The sequence below is a fragment of the Alosa sapidissima genome, chromosome 21 (genome assembly GCF_018492685.1).
Source record: "Alosa sapidissima isolate fAloSap1 chromosome 21, fAloSap1.pri, whole genome shotgun sequence".
In the NCBI taxonomy this organism is placed as follows: domain Eukaryota; kingdom Metazoa; phylum Chordata; class Actinopteri; order Clupeiformes; family Clupeidae; genus Alosa; species Alosa sapidissima.
This window is the reverse complement of record NC_055977.1, coordinates 23241214-23261281: the sequence shown is the minus strand read 5'-3', so window position 1 is coordinate 23261281 and position 20068 is coordinate 23241214. Positions and strand designations below refer to the sequence as shown.

The following is a 20068-nucleotide window of genomic DNA, read 5'->3' as shown; positions in this document are numbered from 1 at the left end:
CCGTGGCTAACACGGCTAGCCGCATTTTGTTTTTATTTTTTATGTTTTTTTATCTAAAACTGCACCTGCAACTCTTGTGCTTGCTAGGAACATTTTAGAAAGTCTATCCTAAAATGTACTCTTTGTGTGGTTTTAGTTGCCATTTGACTATCACATTCATTCCAGGCCTCAATACCTTGTGTTTACCAAAGTGTGAGCAGATAAATGCTCGACTGCTCGGACTTGGAACAGCTGTTGATTTCACTTCCTCAATTTCTTGATTGGCAGGGAAATATGAGCATGTCATACTATATTATATTATTGTTGTGGTATTGTTCCTGCTCTGTGTAGGGATTTGTTTGAGTGCACAGATGCTATCAGCTTCACCTGTTTGGACTCTAGGGACACTGAGGTCAATCGTAATCTCAGTAGCTCCTGTTCAACCCCATGGGTCTAGAGCTATGCATGCACACACACACACACACACACAGAAGGAAAGATATTCCTATCATGTCATCAATTTAACAAAGTAAGTAAGTTGGGATCTGAAATGTCCATCACTGTTGATTGACAGACAGCTCCATACCTGTATTTCTCCTCTTCATCTTTACATAGCCTTAATTGATGTTGCTGGCTATGTGCTTGCCTACATAGCAACACACACACACACACACACACAAGCATGTGTGACCACATACCCTCATGAGACTCATGTCAGAACCTGACCAATAAAAACATTATTTGCCCCTGGAGTTGGTGCTGGAGTTGCCATGGCATTGTCTGCATGTTTTGGGATGATTGGCAAGCCACAGGGTAATCAAATTTCAGACCATGTAAACAAACGGCCGTTAAAATGGCCCACCCCCCCCTGCTCCTCCACCCCCAAAAATTGAACATTTACGCTTCATTGGCATAGCCTAGCTGACCTTAAACTGACTGAGGGACTGCCCCCTTCTCCCACCCTTCTTTCTGTCCTTCCTCTTCTCTGCCAGCCTCCCCTTTGGACGCACTCGTTTTTGCTCTCTCCTCGTCACTCGTTCACTCTCGAGGATCACATTCTTAAACCGTAACTCTCGGGCCAACACTGGCCATTAAAACCGCGTCGGGGGCACTATCACGTGAGTCAGGTTGGGAAGAGCCGTGCGACCGTTGTAACTTGCTACCTGTTTGCGCAGCTCGGCATGGGGTCGCGGTGTAGAAAGGGCCAGGGGGTTGGGGGTACGGGTATGCCACGTCACGCCCCACACCACACCCTGGGGCTCTGGGGGTTGGGGTGGGGCTCTCCGTTCAGGCGGTCTTTATGTTGTTCTTCAGGACGTGCGTTACTATTATTACCATCAGTGAAGGGTGTAACCGGTCTCACCACAGTGGGGAATGCACAGACCCAGAGAATGGCTTAGGCATTACAGGTCTGTCCACTGAACGAAGGGCTGTCTAGCTGGAGATGATTAAAAGGGCCGTCATCAGCTGTCAATCAATGCCCCTTCACTATACCTCAACCCCCCCACTCCCCATTGTTGTTGTTTTTGGATTGGTTAAGGGGGGGGGGGGGGGGGGTGCGATTGTTTTTTTTTTTTTTGTTTTGTCTTTGTCTTGTTTGTTTCTCTCTACTTCCCCACCCCCCCTCTCCCCCTCTCCCCCTCCCTCTCCCCCTCTCCATGGCTGCTACACGCCGAGCTCTTATTTACACTAAGTAAATCCAGGGCTTCCTCTGGGCTGCCGAATGAAAGAAAGCCGTTTTTATCAGTGACATTAAGATCCCCCCCTAAGTTCACTCTCATCCTGAATGATTAATGGGGTCAAGAAGCGATGCATTTGTTGCGTACGTATGTGCGAGCCTTGGAGGGGTTTGTGCACGTGCGCAGGCACATGTATTTGTGTTTGCGGGTGTGCCAAAGCAATTGCATTTATGACCTGCATTGGATTTAGACCATTCTTGAGGCTCGCAAGGCAGACAGGGTCAGACTAATCTACAGCCTGGTATCGTGGAAAAATCCTCCAGAAGGCTCTGTTACTTTTGCAAGTCCTTGTGTGGAGCTTTTTTAGCAGAATAAGTGCACTGTGGTGTGACAGGGGAGTTATATAAGCCCCTTGTTGAGTGCTGGAAGACCCAGGTGAGAAATGGGGACAAAAATCACACCAATTTGGCCGATGTGTTAAAAGCCAACCACTTGCTCGTTTACAATGTGAAACTGAAATACTTCTCTTCTCCTCTGTTCAAATTTTTCATTTGGGCACCTGGGATCAAATAGCCCATGCTGTTGCTGGCCACAGGTCTTGCTGACCTATGAGGGGGGTCATCACTCCTGTGTCCTGTCATCTAGTCACCCAGCTCGCATACGCAAGAGCATCATCAAATTATCCCTATAAGGGGAGACTGATGTTTGCAGCAGAAGGCCGTTAATTGGGCACTAAGACATCAGGTGACGGAAGAGAGAAAGGTCATGTTTGTTTGGCATGGTGAAGTGCTGTTATGTGTAAGCGTAGCCTTAGTTGCCTTCTTTTACTGCTCTGTTTATCAGTGCAGTTCAGTGATATACATATTTTCATAAGGAAGTTTATCTATAGATATTTTTTTTTTTGCTGTTTTTCCCTACCAGTTAATTGTTGGCCAAGTGCGCCCTGATTGTTTTCATCTTCTCTCGCTTCCTCTGCTGATTAGCTGTTGGCAGGGAGGCTTCGGGGGGCACTTGGATGGATCGGAGGAAATGTTTTGCCCTCCCTGAGCGCCACGGTGGAAATATTTGCCCTCTGTTGGCACATCTCTTTTCTCACTTCATCCTCCCCGCCGAAGAGGGTCTCAGTGACGTAAAAGTCAGAGCTTGAGGCTTGAGACTGAATGAGCTGATTCCGTCCAGCTTGCAAGATGATCTGCAGTGGTGATTCTGAGGCCTGTGGTTTGGTGTGGGCATTGGCATCGCGCTGTGCCTGTCTTTAATTGTTCTTTTCCCCCATCTCAAGTTTGCAATTTGAATTCCCTCTCTCATGAATGCTGTGTGCATTAGCAATGGGGATTGAAACCATATCCTGGGCAGAAGAGATTGAGCCACTGAAAGAGTCACTGAAAGCTGAGTAAGTCAGTCTCTCACCCATAATGCATTCTCTCTCTCTTTTTTCTTTCTTTCTTTCTTTTTTCTCTCTCTCTCTCTCTCTCTCTCTCTCTCTCTCTCTCTCTCTCTCTCTCTCTCTCTCTCTCTCTCTCTCTCTCTCTCCTCTCTCTCTCTCTCCTCTCTCTCTCTCTCTGCATCCTTCCCTCCTCACATGCTCATCTACTTTCCTCCTGGGCTGTAAAATGATGTATGAAATGGCAACACAGGGACAGCTCCAACCCCTGACCGTGCATTCATTATCTGCTCATTCATATGGATACCGGTGTGGCAATTGACACAGTCCGTCCCTGACAACCAATAACCCCCCCCCCCCCCACACACCACCACCACCACCACTACCACACATCCCCGCCCCCCACAGCAGCATCTCACACTCATCTCCTGCCAGAGGACCACATGCGACAATGTGTGAAAAGAACAGGGGGAGGACATGAACAGGGATCAGATCATGGTGTTCCACACTTAGGCACCGCAGCGTTCCTTACCCCTTAGGGTGCCCCCCAACCCAACCCCCACCCCCACCCCCGCAGAGCTTTGTTACTCAGCCTCTCCAGGAGTCCCAGCAGTGAGCCCTTACGTAACTTGCTGCCTCCCGCCCCTCAGCACCTCGTCACTGGGATGGGGTAGGGTAGGGTAGGGGGTGGCTTTGGGTGCTACTCACTCCTTCAGCTGTTACGTAAGGAACGTTTGCTGACAAATTCTAATGAATCGTGTTGCCAGTAGAGATTCAGAGAGACCCGCCCACTCCACCCCCCGGACTAATTCAGCCGTCCGCCTTTTCAGCAGTCTTCTAGATTGTTCTCTGGAGGTTTTGTGTCCGCAGATGACTCATGAGTCCCTCAAGTGCTGCTGAAAGACTGAGGGAGAGAGGTGGAAGGGGAGGAGGGCGGGGGGTGGCTGGCTGTTGGAAGGTTGTCCTTGCAGGGTATGTGTAGACAGAAAAGGAGAGGGTGCAGTTGCACTGCATCCTCCAGGAACCATTGAGTGCATTGTGCATCCTTCATAATTAGGCTGACCGACAAATTGATGCACCGTATCAGATAGCCGGATCAAGGATTTAAACCACCAATCAGCTGTGAGATAAGGGAGGTTGACATTTTGACCTCTGGCTGGTTGCAGAGAGAATAACAGTATTTGGCTCAGCCTTCTATTCTGGTGTATTTGTTTGGCATGTTTTTTTTTTTTTTTATGTATGTGTATTTGGCATGGGTCAACCATTGGGTGGAATGGGGTCTGATATTGTGTGTTGCTTCAGGAAAAAAAAACATCTATGCACTGAATAATTATATGCAGCTTCAATGTCAATCTCTCTTAAAACTGACCAGAGGATTCCGCATCTTGGTTAGATGCACTACACTGCCAATCCTACCCTTATCAAACTGTGAGATAACTGCCTTTATCAGGCTCTTATCAAATGTCCCAACACAACCGCACTGCTTTCCCGCTTTCCATAGATTTATGATTGCCGATAAGCTTCTGGGAGTGCGCAAGTCGTGGTGTCAGGATCACCACTTTGCCATATTGATTAAGATAGGAATCAGTTTAGCCTGCATCTCGCACTCTCCGGCTCTATCAATCTCGTTTTTCCTCTGTCGGGCGCTTCCTTTGCTAGTGCCCGATATCTGGAATACAAGTGAGTGAATTTCCTCATTTGTACTGTCCCCATCAGGGTTGGCTCTGCAGGCGCTAGGGTTTAGCCACAGTGCTAAGACCACACAATGTCTCCTGTGTTGTACATGTCGCACATGCACACAACTGTGTGGGAAAAGTCCTGCACATTTTGTTGTTCCTTTTCTTCCTAAAAGCTTTGAGAGGATGTCATTGTTGGTCATTGCCTGTGGAACTCAAGCACCCCACCCCACCCTGCACCCTTTTATTTTATTTCCTTATTTTGTTTAAGTAGCTTATTAGGCTAGGAGATTAGGCTGGGGCGATTGTTGTGCGATTAGCACCACGTGTTGGGTATTTGGTGACAGACAGGAGGTGTTTTGAGGGGAAACGTGCTGCTTGTCCATTGTTACCCAAAAGCGATAATCTCTCAATAGGCCGCCGATCCGCTGAAACATGCTAATTCCACTGTTTGTTCAGAGTTTGCCCAACTGACCGCTACTCTTATTAAAAAAGCACCATTATTCATGCCTTTGCGGACACGGAATGTTCTAGTCAAAATATGTGCGAGGGAACAAGCATTCAGATGTACACATTTACACACTTCCTTAAACACACATGCACTCAAGCTTAGCAGCCTAAGCAACAACAGCTGGTTCTTCTGACCTTTGGTGTGTTTGCGTAGTCTTTGTATGTTCTTTGTGGTCACATGTCTGTTTTTGAGGGCAATCTTGTGCAAATGCTTATTCTATACATTGTGCTATCATATATAGCATGCATGCTAATGGTAAATGTCTGTCTCTGTGTCTGTGTGTCCCACAGATTGATCGGCCACTCGATGGGGATTCACCGTGGAGCTCCCACCTGTGCAGTCTGCCCTCCGCCCCGCCGCCTCCCCTCCCTCTACCGCACTTCCTCCATACAAATCATGAAACTGGTATTAACTGAATGGCAATCAATATGGATTTTTACTAATTTCAGTAGACAATAAATACCAACGCACACACACATTCACACACAAACACACACACACACATATATATACACACACACACACACACACACACATACACACACACATGCCTACACATACATATGCATGCTTTACCTTAAAGGGAGTGACCTCATGACAAAGCCATATCTAGGCGAACGCAACAATACCAAATAACCCCACAGCGTTGGTGGAGCATCTCTGAATAAAAGAAAAACAATCGCAAAATAGGACAAAGCACACAAGGAATGTACCTTTGAGAGATTTTTTTTTGTTGTTTTCACTCATCATTGAGTTACCTCGGCAACACAGTGAAGACGACTGCATTAACAGACGATCGGACGACACAGGGAGTTTATACTTTTTTTTTTTAAAGGAGAAACCATTGTTTGTAAGTTGTCATAGGTTGACAGTTTGTTTTTTTCCTCTCTAAACAAACACTTGTTTGGTTTTCGCCTTCGGTTGTCGTTTGGAGAGGCCTGACGGTGCACCATTAGCTCGGCCGTGTGCATGCCGGCGACCATGGCACCTCAGAACACTGACGCCGACGCAATGCAAGTGCAAGGCGTGGTGGTGGTACCCGCCAAACGCAGCGGGGGGCTGGAGAATGGAGGGGGAGATAAAGGTGGACATGGCGGAGGCAAAGGAGGTGGTGGTGGAGGAGCAGGAGGACCATGTGGAGGAGGTGGAGGAGGAGGAGGCAAGGACCTGGAGGGCCAAGAGGAGTCACCGAGCGAGGGCTCTATAGACCGCATTCCGCTCCGTCAGTGGATCATGCACGGGGCGGTCATGTTCGGACGCGAGTTCTGCTACGCTATGGAGACGGCATTGGTCACTCCTGTCCTGTTGCAAATAGGTAAGACATTCTCTTGTTTTCTTAGTTGCTCACTTCATTCCAGCTATATCGTTTTAGTGACCTGGTGTGAACCCGGTGTTCGCTTATACAAAAGTGAACCTAATAGTAAGTTGTGGCCTTACGAGAAAAGGAGCCTTAAGAAGCAGGACCTCCTTTCTCAGCTTATTGTCCACTGCCACTTTCACTTTAAAACCAACTCAAAGCAATGCAGGAGGACCACAGCACCCAGGGCCAAAGGGGAACTCTAGAGGCCATAAACATAAATAATATCCAACTTTCAGTAGGTGGTATATAATTACGAGCCAAGGATCTAACCTTTACAGTTGCACACTTGAAAGAAAGGTTACATTGGTGAAATTCAGCTTTGGTTTGTTTACGTAAGGACAATGTTTTTCATGCCACCAATCACACACATATACACACACACACACACACACAAACATAATCACACCCTCTCGTACCTCCGTCCTTGTGTTGCTTGACCGTGCAGGGATAAGACACTGTCATGATGCTAAGTAACCGCCTATCCCTTCAGAGGGGTCAGCAGCTCATCCCTGATTCAGCCAGGGGAGGGGTGGGCAGTGTGTGTGAGCGTGAGTGTGTGAGAGACTGTGTGACTAAGCACAAGATTAAAATCCCAGTGTCAACTCCGCAGTCCCTATCTATAGAACAACAGGTAATTGGCAACTAGAGATCCATCCTTTGAATAATATAAGTTACGGCCTAAAAATAAGGCAAAGGGACAGAAATCCTGGGAAAGGAACATTTGACCTTCCCACACTATGTCCTTGGGCAGAATGAACAAAGGGCAGTTTCAGTATTGTGTCTTTTTATAGACAGGGCATCATTCACCAAAGGGATATGTAGTTTGAATGGATTTGAACCGTGTGTTTGTGTGTGTGTGTGTGTGTGTGGACCACACATACGGTACAAACATGCACATGTGCAAGTGTGTATAGATATGAAACTAGTGTGTGGAGATGTTCCAGATGTTTTGACCACGGAGTCTGGCATCAGTGCTGGGATGACGGATAAACACACACACACACATTAATACCCACATTAATATACACACAGACCGGTGTGTGTGTGTTTGTGTGTGTGGCCAGGCTCACTCCGTCTACTAAGATCAGCAGGATTACCTCTACACAGGATGCAGTCTCTTACACAACCCTCTCCTCAGAGGAGAAAAAACAGAAAGAGGTGTCGCTTAGTGCACTTGCTCACGTCAGGTCCCCCCCCCCCCCACACACACACACCCCGCCCCAGAGACGCATAGCTCCGTAGCCTGGGATGCTCCTCATTGCTGTCTCTCTCTCTCCCTCCCTCCGTCTGCGGGTCTTTTTAAAGGGGTCTGACTCATGGCAATGTTGCAGGGAATCTCAGGAATGACAATGTGAATAAAGATGTGTTTGAATAAATGAAAGAAAGAGGGGGATGGATGAATGAATGCACTGAGAGTGTTTGTTCACAGGGATGCACTAGCTAGGAGGCAAGCTTAGAATTTGTGTTTCTGCATGAGGGAACAGGAGAGTTCAGAATGTTTCTTGGGTTGAAGGCTCTTATATCTACCCAAACTAACCTCATTCCACAGTGCATACACTGGGATTTATATTCAGTGCGCATATGATGAAGTGGGTGTGTTTGTGTTTGTGTGTATGTGCACCTGTGGTCATACCAGTTAAGCGCATAAGTATTTCGCTGCCCTAGCTCGCCAAAACTGATGTAACTGTGGGGTATAAATAGGCATGGGTGCCCATAGAGGTTGCCCAGGCACAGGTGCAGTTACCAGCTCCACTGTTACTCTTGTGTAGCCCCCAACAAGTAGGTTTCCAAAAGCTCTGTTTACACAACGCCGATAAGCTACTGGTATGACCGAGAGGCTGTACACCGTGTACAAAGCCAAAAGCTAAACCAAAATATCAGCAGGGATGCAAACAGCGCGCCTTTTGGCGGATGCCGCCTTTTTCACGGCTGTCTGGGGGACTTGTCGGATCTGCACGATTCACACGAGTTTTTCTTTGGGGGGGGGTTGAGATCTGATTATAATTTCATCAAAGTTAATTCTGTATTAAAATGACTACATAAACACACAGCCTACCGTTACAGTCCATGAAACATAGGAAGTGTAAGACAACACTAAATCAAAAAGCTGCACACTTAAAAATCCCATTTGCTGCGCACCATTATCCTACTTCTACAAGGCTGCACTTCACTGCAAGGATTTAACGTTACACCTATCAGTCCGGGATCCAGTAATTTTGTGTCGCAAGAAAGGTAAGGTTAACCATATTTGATGTCTTCTAATCACATAATTTCTACCATTTGCATTGTGTAATGTTTAGGTTGTCCTAATGTGTCATTACAGTCTTTACAATAACTATACCAGGTTAGTGCTAGTTATACAACAATTGGGTTCTATGGAACTATTTATTTGTTTCTGATTGGCCGAGAGACGTTCCATGAGTTGGAATATCCCTGGACATTTCAACTCAGACTTTACACAGCTAATAATAAATCACTCCGCGATACAATGCGAAGATTTGACACCATGTTCTCATCGCAGCTCGCGGCTCGCGGTTTTGGGAACCCCCAAACCCCTTAACCCCTTTAAATACCGTAACACTTATTCATCATGTTGACAACATAGACTGTAAACAAGCTATTTTACAGTATTTGGTTGACAACTTCAACCCTAACCTTAATCAATGCAATCCTTGTTAGCAGGTTGCTATGCTAGTTGTAAGTTAGATTCTGGCTCACGAAGTTTAAATACTACCCATAGATATATATAGAACACCTATCAGTAGGGAATTTAAAAAAATAAGATATAAATAAAATTAGTTGGGGGGGAAACCCCCCAAACCCCCCTAATACAAACAACCTATTTTACAGTCTTAGGTTGACAACTTCAACTATCGTTAAAATTGTTCAACGTCCACGACCAGAATGATTATTTGATTACTACCCATCTCCATAGAAACGGACGAGGTAGTAGCCTTCTAGCCTCAGCTGGCCAATCACAGGGCGAGTAGGGCGGGACTCTTCCCCTACCACCCTGCAAAAAAAGAAAATTCGCTCCCAGCTCTCCACTATTTCAAGCAATGGGTTATTCCTTAGCAAACCATAACGAAACAGTGCTTCACCACATCTGTGGATTAAGCCACACAGTCAACTCAATGTAGCATTAAGTAAGATAAACGAGGATGCTAATTGTTCTTAGCATTGCCAGCATTGTGTATAATATGATTGTCACTTGGAGGAGACTAACGTTAGCATAATTAGCTAACCGCTGCTAATGTGCTAGCATCGTCACGTCAGGCTGTGCACAGTAATATAACATTTATTCACCATAAATTAATAGTTGAGTGGTTCTGCAATGTAGACAATGTATTTTTGCAGTACCACGTCCCTTACATGACATGGCCCATTGTCCTTGTAACATGCATTCAGCAAACTTAGATATGAATGTGATTTCAGCCCGACTTTCAACATTTCTTTCAAGAAGACATGTAAACCAAAGATTCTAGAGCGCTACGCTCTAGAATCTTTGATGTAAACCACCAAGACCCATAGACAGTAAAAGAAATGGACGAACAGACTCCGTCGTTTTCAATGGGAGGGCACTGAGTCAAATAGAACGATTTTTCAGTTGGTCCCCCCAGTACTGCGCAGCCTCACTTAACTTCGTGACGATAGCCATAGAACTGAATCTTGTAACTCATATGATAGACACACAGAAATTCTTCTCACATTTCCTTCGCCTTCAAAGTCATCAAAGTTAAACATTTATTTATGTATTATTATTAATATTATCCTCACCAAGTCGTGTTAATGTTGAAGCTACCATACATGATCATCTTCAAAAACAGTCATGCTAAAACAAAACAAAAAAGTTATAGCCTTGAAGCTATTTTCTTTCCACTTTTCCGACCTACGGTCAATCCATCGAAAACCTCTGAAATGATTACTGCCGTTTTTTTTTATTTTTTAAATTAGGTGACTAAGTGAAATAAATTTTTTTTTTTTTTTTTGCAAATTAAGGAGTATTTCCTGATCGGGGAAACCTTTCGGTCCGCGGTTCTATAATATCATTCAATTGTGCCGCAAATTAACAGACAGAAGTGGGGCGTAATTTAAATTCATTGCTCCGTAGACCAGCAATCTACTTGTCGAGGAGGCTCATAATTTGAGAAACGCTGCAGATCATAGACAGAGAAAGCTCTGGGAACAGAACGCAGGCATATGATTTTGTTGTCACGCGTTACTATGGAAAATGAACTTTATAAAGACTGGCTCGGCCAATAAAAAAAAAAGGAAAAAATATGCCAGATGGCCAGTCCAGCCCTGCGTTCAGGAATTATTTAATTATTATAAGCAAAAGTGGAACGTGCACAATGTTTCATTTATCCCTCCTGATCGGGACGAATAAAACAGCTATTGGGGACGAAATAAGCATACAGTTTAGCCTAAGCTATGTAAACTTCCAATAATTTCAATATTTTACAACAAATGCTTGACTGGTTGAATGGTCATACATGTCATCAGAATATCGCTACATGTAGCCTAGATGCGACGAGTGTTTAGTGAGTAGGCCTAAGCTTGATGAACCATAAATGAAAAGTTTTCTTAACATTACATTAGGACATTATTACCATTAAACACTTTTACAAAAGTATAGGCCTAGCCTACAGTTAACACTTAATGACCTATCAAATGTCTGCGACTTAAGTGTGTGATTAGATAAATAGGCTGGCAGATGCAATAGGTAAATAGATATCTTTGCGTGTTAGCACAAGCAGTAGCCTGTAGGCCAATAAAGGCAAGCGTGTTTACCACTTACATTTCTGACGTCTGATACTTCAAACTGCTGCAAGTGCATCAAGAAAGGTCCTGCCTTAGACCATGTTAATGGCCAATTGTAGACTAAGATTTGGGGGTGGCCAATCGAATTTCAAGGGTGGCCTGTGCCACCCGGAGTCACCCCTCTGACTCCGCCCCTGCAGAGGTGGTGGCAAAATGTAATTATATGATATTTCCTGTGGGGGCGTGGGCTTCGATAATCTCACTCCTTTTTGACCATACCTCTGTTTGCATCCCTGTATCAGGGAACCCATACTGAAATGGTCAAAATACAAATAGACCCTCTGCACCTATCTGTATATCCCAAAATACAGATAGTCTCCATCCTTGCCATAGGGAATAAATCAGTTGTGTTGTTATTAACAGCTAGTGCAGGCTGGGTGGTTTACATTGAGCTCTCCATGGTAAAACAGTGTCTAAATTTGAACCTCTGTAACCAAAAATAAACTACAGTATTAGGATATATGGTGTTTCTCTCCACAGAAAAATGTAAATAGTTTAACTTTTTTTTTCAGCTTTGAAGTTTTTAGGTAGCAAGTCCTTCTACCCAGCATGTAACATTTTGTATGTAGGAGAGGTTCTGTCGTTGTCTGGGCTTTTATGAGTTGAGACTGGTTATTACAGGCTGGCGCTTGGTGAGGCATTACAACCATCTGTCCGCCTCTGTAGAGTGGCTGTGTTTTCTGCTCCATTAGTCCTCTGATAGATAAATAAATGTAGTGGTGAGCATGCAAGGGCAACGATCGTCACTCACTGTATAAATGTCTGTCATGTAACTTTGTCCATGACGGCGTCCACCTGTGCAGGCTTTAGCTTAAGGTGACTTTAAAGAAGTATCTGATCTTACACAAAGGGAACAAGGCTTTCACCATAATCACAAGTCACCTGCACTTAGAATATAATTATAGATTCTTTCTTTCTTTCAATTATATAGAGAGCTAGACATCTATACATGTATTCAATGTGTGAAGGGCCGCCTAGAGCTTTTAAGTATGTGGGTGTTCTTTGTTCATATTTAAGGCATCTGTGCAGTCATCTTCTTCCTGGAAGTTTTATCACCACTTTGAGAGGCCTTAGGGATCTTTATCCTTGATTCCCAAAATTCACGTCAGCTGAGGTGCCACAGCTCCCATTGTGTGAGACTGAGAGTGTGTATATTTTAAGAAAGAGGTGCAGAATAAACACAAAAATAAACATGCCTTTTGAGCAGTCTTTTTGTCCCCCTGAGAATTTCTTTCTCTCACACTAGCACCTCTACCACAGTGCAGTATTCTTCTTCTCTCTCTCTCTCTCTCTCTCTCTCTCTCTCTCTCTCTCTCTCTCTCTCTCTCTTTTTTCTTTCTCTCTTTCCCCCTACTCCCGACAGGAACCCCACTCTAGCCTGTGTGAACGTGGGAACTGAACAATCACTTGAGGGAATCGTGCCCCTCGCTCTGTTTTTCACAGCTTTTTTGCCACTCATTGTGTATTTAATTATTTTTTCCCACCGCCGAGGCCGACTCAGACGTCCCATCTCAAGATGGATAACCATGCTAGCATTGTCTCGGCCTGGTAAATTGGGGAAACATTGACATATAAATTAACCTCCTTTTCCCTTCCACACTTATTCCCTCCCCTTTACTCCGCTGTCCTAACTGTTTTAAGCAGTGTTTTCATAACTGATTTCACAACCTCGTAGAATAGTTTCCTGTGCTTTTCCCTCGGCTTTTTCACTGTTTGTTTTTGCTCTAGTATTTTCTTTTTGCTCAAGTTTTTTTTTTTCCCATGCCTTAGCTCATGTTAGCATTAGCGTGTTTTTACCGGACCGCGTCTCTCTAATCTTGTCTGTCCTTTCTCTGTGGTTACATAAACTAATGGTGAAGGTGTGGGATTTGAGGCGCTCTAATCTAGACAAAGCCTATCTTGAGCGACGGTATTTGATGTTTTCAGGCTAAGTGTTGTCGGGTCGGCTAAAATGTTAGGTAACTGTTGTTGGCATGAGCCTAATTTCTTTTTTTCTTTTGTATTTATTTTGGTTTCATCTCTCTCACTGATGACCTCATAGGTCATCTTTGTGTCACAAGGAATTATTTATCAAAAGCAAGCTGACTCAAATATTTTAGTGTTTATTGGTTGGTTGCTTTCTGAAGCCCCACCTCAGTTCACTACAAGTTTAGAAAAACGTGTGTGTGTGTGTGTGTGTGTGTGTGTGTGTGTGTGTGTGTGTGTCTAATATGAGGTTGAGCGGATTGCATAATATGCAGTGGTGGATTACAGATGATAAATGCATTTCAGCATGGCACAGCAGGACCTCTGCATCAACACCCCCCTCCCCCCCCCCCCCCCCCCCCCGTGTGTGTGTGGAGTGGATCTGAGATCAACGTATCCAGTGTTACTTCCTGCCCTTCACCATCCCAACCACCCCACCTCCTCCCACTAGCCAGGAGCCCAGTAATGCCAGCTATGTGCAACAACAGCATTGAAGCCTCCATTTCTGGAAAACACTATCAAGACCAGTAAAAGCAGAGGGGGGAAAAAACAAAACAAAACACAAAGCATCGGAAAATGTGACGTTTGCAAGCAATCCCGGGAATGCGTGACTCTGCGCATTTTCCACATTCCCCATCGCGGAACGTTCCCCGTTGGGAATGTTTGTGGATGAGTTCCTGCATTCAGCATGCTCCAATCTCTGCTGTTGATGAGGCCAGAGTGGAGCCAGGTGGCATCAGTGGAATAGGATTTTTTTTTTTTTTTTAAAGAATGCTACTGTCCATGTTGTATGCAAGATTCCACCCTGCACCCCTTTCAAAAAAACCCACCAGCTTTATGACCAGGTCTTTCACGGTTAGCAAATCCAATAGAATGATAACATAATCAGCCTTCATGTGCTCCGGTATGAAGAAACTGGGATATAACGATCACTGTTATTCTTCCTGGAGGCAACAGATGTATTGTGTTGGAAAGTAATAGTGTGGGGAAGAATATACTTAGTGTATTGCCCAGTGATGGATCTCAAAGTACTCACCTTCTTTATGTGAGCCAATATTAGCAGCACTATCATGTGCAACCACTGAGTGTTTCATTTGTCAAAACAGCCCTCGTGTCCTCCCCACACACACACACACACAGCATCAATAAAATTCATCAGCGCGCTCACAGTCAGTTGCCTATTCCAGTAGAGTTGTCTGAGGACACTCCTGTGACATAATTCCAGTTTTTTTTTTTATTGTGTGTGTGTGTGTGTGTGTGGGATGGAGGGGTACTTTCACCTTGTGGCAGTTCATCCTATTACATTGGTTGCACCGGACCGCATGGCTGTCTTGCAAGTGGACTCCTAGATTCATACAAGGGCAATATTTAACGTCTCTGATGACTGGTAGACAGTCTCATGTATGCGTGATGAACAGAGCAGCTCACATGCGCTGACGAACACTGGCACAGTGGTGACTGCATGGGCTTTGACCCCGCGTCACGACCCACTGTCATGTCTGGGTCGATCTGTGAACGGAAGTGTGGCCGCAGGGGAGTGGGGGAACGTCTGTCGCCCGGACGGAGCTCGCAGCCCCATGTCAGGCCCCAGCTGTCAGTCAAGTGCATGCCTCATGAGTGTGCCACAACTCGCATGAGGAGGAATGGACCTCATATGAGCAGGAATGGGCTTCATATGAGCAGGAATGGGCCTCGCATGAACCTCGCATGAGATGGAATGGACCTCACGTGAGGGGGAATGGGCCGCATGTGTCGATGCGACGCAATGATTTTTTTTTTTTCGTAATGCACACATCTACATAAGATACAGTGTGCATGTTTGCGTCACAGTAATAAGATGAAGCCTACATTAACCATTGACTCTGTCCTGAGAGATGGAATGACTCCAATAGGGCAATCTGGAAATAAGCAAACGGCTACATGCAAGGTGTATGGCACCAGGATAAATTATGCCGTTTCAACAACGTCTAATTTCATCAGGCATCTCAAAACGCACCCAATCACTTACTAATGAAAGATATGTTAAACTATGTTAAGCATATATCATCACAGGTAACAAGCTAATCATCACAAAGTGTGTGCTAATGCTGGGAACAGGCAGGGATGGGCAAAAATACATGTATTTCAAAATACAATCTATCTAATATTATCTATCAAAGTATTGAAGCACTGCAAAAAAAGCTTTTTTTTTTTTTATCCCAAACATTTAGCCTATTAAAACTATATACCGGTAGTAAAAAACAATGTATACAATTTGGCCCTTGTGATACCAAATACAGTAGTATACTGTATGCAAGTTCATGTAGTGTGATCAGAATTAAGAATCATTCAAGAATTTCTGTACATTTAGTAATTTAGCTGATGCTTATCCAAAGCGACTGACAGAACTTTCAATTAAGCACATTATAATCAATAGGCCAACATCCTAATTGTGTATCTGTGCCGAGGCTCCTAATTCAAGTTCCAGTATGTGAGAAACTTGATGTACCTAAATATCTTTAATTGCAACCTCAAGTATGCAGCTAATAAGGAAATATAATTGTTATTAAGGCGAGGTGAACTGTGGAATGCAGAAAGATGTTACAAGGAACGGAATTCAAACACACTCAACACCTTACCATCTATTGATGTCATTGTAGTGCAATGAGATATCTGTCTATTGACATAGAGGCAATAGGACTGGTTGCCTTTGTCGGTGTCCTTTGCTCTGTGAACTTGCACAGGTAAACTTGCTCATCTTTATTTGCGTACGACTCCACACCAGGGCCTCACACCGTCACTGAAATACTGTGAGCTTTGTTGAACACAGCTGTTCTCACATTCATCACACAAGTGTAAACCATTGTTGCCTAATTACCAATTATTCATTACACTTGTGTGTAGTATCTACTATTTTTTATATATATACAAACTTGAACGTGACTTGAACTTGCACCTCAAAGACTTGAGACTTGTCTTTGACATGAGCTCAAAGACTTGAGACTCGACTTGGACTTCCAAAAAATAACTTGTGAACATCTCTGTATGACTGTGTAGCAGGGTTGCTGTGTCTCACTGTGCAATGTGTGTGTGTGTGTGTGTGTGTGTGTCTGTGTGTGACTGTGTAGCAGGGTTGCTGTGTCTCACTGTGCAGTGTGTGTGTGTGTGTGTGAGAGAGACTGTGTAGCAGGGTTGCTGTGTCTCACTGTGCAGTGTGTGTGTGTGTGTGAGACTGTGTCACAGGGTTGCTCTGTCTCACTGTGCAGTGTGTGTGTGTGTGTGTGTGTGTGTGTGAGACTGTGTAGCAGGGTTGCTCTGTCTCACTGTGCAGTGTGTGTGTGTGTGTGTGTGTGTGTGTGTGAGACTGTGTCACAGGGTTGCTCTGTCTCACTGTGCAGTGTGTGTGTGTGTGTGTGTGTGTGTGTGAGACTGTGTAGCAGGGTTGCTCTGTCTCACTGTGCAGTGGGTTTGTACATCAGGGCTCCTCTGCCACACGGTGTCCCAGGACGAGGTGGCCGCCTCACTGCTGCAGTGTTATGTAACCCAGACGACTGGCAGCAGCAGCAGTGTGTGTGTGTGTGTGTGCGTGTGTGTGTGCGGGAGAGAGATGCCCATGCAGTTTTAATTGCGTCCTTTAGGAGGTGGAGGATGAGCGTGCGTACTGCATAAAAATGAGAAGGAGGGAGGGATGGAGGGATGGAGAGCGGGCGAGAAGGAGGAGAGCATGCTGACGTAGGTTTCTCCCCGCACCAATGAGGGGGCAGGACTCCCCAAGTTGCTCACACACATGCTGCCTACACACACTTCTGCATCCTCAGACTTGGAGTGTGTTTGCGCACGTGTATATATTCGTGTGTGTGTGTGTGTGTGTGTGTGTGTGTGTGTGTCTAAGCTGTGCGGATGGAGAGTACTCTGCCGCAGTCTAGCTATAGGGGAGGGGGCGGAGAGCATGTCAGTCTGTAAACACACACACACACACACACACACACACACAGACCCATAGTTATGTGCAGTGGTGCTTAGCTGGCTCTTATTTGCTGCAGCGTCATATATCAACCCTACCACCAGCGCGCACACACAGAGCCACACATAGAGCCACACACAGAGCCACACACACAGAGAATCAATAGGGTTTGGGGAATGTATGAATCCTACCAGCATTCGTAACGCAATGGCCTCATATCACACCCCTCTCACTGTGAGCTGAAGAACATTGCATCGAAACCTATAATGCTTTGTGTGTGTGTGTGCGTGTGTGTGTGCGTGTGTGCGTGTGTGCGTGTGTGCGTGTGTGTGTGTGTGTGTGTGTGTGTGGAAAGGAAAAGGATGGAGAGCTAGTGACTCATTGTATTTTTCTTTTCATGAAGAGTTTTTTTTTCTCACTGTCTCTGTCTCTGTCTCTTTCTCTCTCTCTCTCTCTCTTTCATTTCTCCTCATAGTATTCTTTTTCTCTTGCCACCACTTTCTCAATCACACTCTCTTTCTCTCTCTCTTTCTTGTTCTCCCTCTTTCAGACTTTCTCACTTCCACTTGTTTTCTCTGCTTCTCCATCTCTGTCACGAGGAGCTTTTAAAGTAATGGAATAACATAATGATTCCGAGTGCAGCAGATGGAATTACTGGTGTGGTGAGGGTGGGGGTTGGTATTGAAGACCAATTCTGCGCTGTCATCGCATTGCAGTGTGATTTTGACGCTGCATCTTCAAGCTGTCCTCTGGGGAATTGTCCCTCATTGGTCTCACTCTCACCTCCATCTTCCGCTCTCCATCTTCCTGATGCCATAGCACACTATGAGGTGTTGCTTTTTGCCCCTGCTGAAGCAGAGGCTGATGGAGCGCGTTGTTTGATGGTGCATAGGGTTTTGGAAGTGTTTGTTTATTTCTTGTCCGTCGGCCTGTCAAGGCCGTAGTCATGATGTCAACATTGGGGGGGACCAAATCTGTGGTGGGGTCTGAGAGACCCCCAAACAGAATTTCAATAAATTTCCTACAGTACCATGCAAAAAATATTATTAAAAATCACAACAGTCAATTAGGGTATTCCAAACTTTTGACAGACATAGGCATGGCATGGATGGATGGATTATGAACCCCTGGGCACAGATGTCCCCCCCCCCCCCCCCCTCCTCCAGATAGACGGGTCTTGAGGCATTCTCCCACGGAAGATGTTTTATTTGTAAAAGAATGACCCTTTAAATGATGACTTCTGGTGAGTTTTGTGAAAACAGAAGGATGGAGAAGGCCCAGTAAGCCCATTCAGTAATCCATCCCTGGACCTGTATTATGACTCCATTTGTCTTCAAAATGTATACTTTAAAAGGAATTACAAACTAGAGTATCTTTGTTAAACTCATAGATTTGGATAGGTTTGGACCTATAGCCTAATAAGATTTTGTCTTTTAATTTAGATTTTATTATGCTGCGGCTAATCACACAATTTTAACGTAGTTTGAAAGGAATAGGCTACTAAGACAGGCCCCTCTTCTGTCTGACTCACCTCATGTTACCCCCTGCATTATAGACTGGCTTGACAGAAATGATGTTTTGTGCCAACATGTAGAAACACTAGGCCTACTACAGCCTTTAATTGATGAATGGAGGTGCAAATTCCTTTCTTTGGCGATTCACATTAACTGTAGCCGCCATTGCATTGTAAAAGTTTTTTTCCAACTTGTGTGCCGTTGCCACATTTAATTCCTACGTTTTGCCTGCATGGATGCGCGACTGAGTGCGCATCTAAATAATATGCAAGATGCAACAACCATTTCTAAGAGGCCTATAAACGGTAATTTCTGGCATTACTACTAGCATATGAATGCATTATTTATGTTGAAAGACATGTGAAAGAAATGAATGACTCACAAGAAATGAATGCTTGCACAAATTCATCATTTAAAATAAAATGTTTCACTTTCGCTATCATTGCGAGAATAGGCTACAGTATGGAAAATGTTTCAAAGTTCCCTGATCGCCCCCAAAAATGTATGGGATTTCCTTAGCCTGTGCTACACCTTTCCAACAAGTTTTGTGAAAATTGTACCGGTATCTGCGATATTGTTGACCGCCCTACCTCACCGCAGTAGGGTGCAGTAAATGGTATAAATAGCTTTTAATAGCGCACGTCACTAATGAAAAATGGAAAACCACCAGGACAAACCACTCAGGGGTGTAGGCTACTCTGGAACCATCACTAGGTCACTAATTTACATGTTTTACATGCATTACATGTTTGATTACATTTCAGATGGTGGTGCGTGTTGGTTTCTTGTAGGCCTAGTATGACGCTTTTTTCTGTCTTTATTTTTCTATGTCCGTATATTGGGGGGGACATTTTGGACATACACCACTCTCTCTCTCTCTCTGTCTGTCTGTCTGTCTGTGTCTCTCTCTCTCTCTCTCTCTCTCTCTCTCTCCTTCTCTCTCTCTCTCTCTCTCTCTCTCTCTCTCTCTCTCTCTCTCTCTCTCTCTCTGTGTCTGTGTCTGTGTCTGTCTCTCTCTCTCTTTCTTCACCCAGTGCTTGACACCTGACAAAGCAATCCGTTCTCTCTCTGTTTTGTCCCCTCATTCCGTCGGTCACGTTCATTCTCTCCCTCCCTCTCTCTCTTTCCCCCCCTCTCGCTTTCTGTCCATCAGCAAGACTCTTTAGTCACCAGCTCCTGCCGAGCACAGGAGCGCCCACACAGTGATCCTGAACCATCACATAACGAGAGAGAGAG

The 20068-nt window shown here is 44.9% G+C and overlaps 1 protein-coding gene across 4 annotated transcripts in view; it reads left to right on the top strand.

The window, feature by feature from the left end:
* LOC121695751 (solute carrier family 45 member 4) overlaps window positions 1-20068 on the top strand; it is a 60028-nt gene that overhangs the window by 14699 nt on the left and 25261 nt on the right. For 3 of the 4 annotated variants that reach the window (XM_042076856.1, XM_042076857.1, XM_042076858.1), the window contains one exon: window positions 5520-6544. In XM_042076856.1, coding sequence (XP_041932790.1) covers window positions 6199-6544 — 346 coding nt within the window. In that variant the 5' untranslated portion in view covers window positions 5520-6198. The remainder of the gene's footprint in view (window positions 1-5519; window positions 6545-20068) is intronic. The other variant, XM_042076859.1, reaches the window with a different exon arrangement.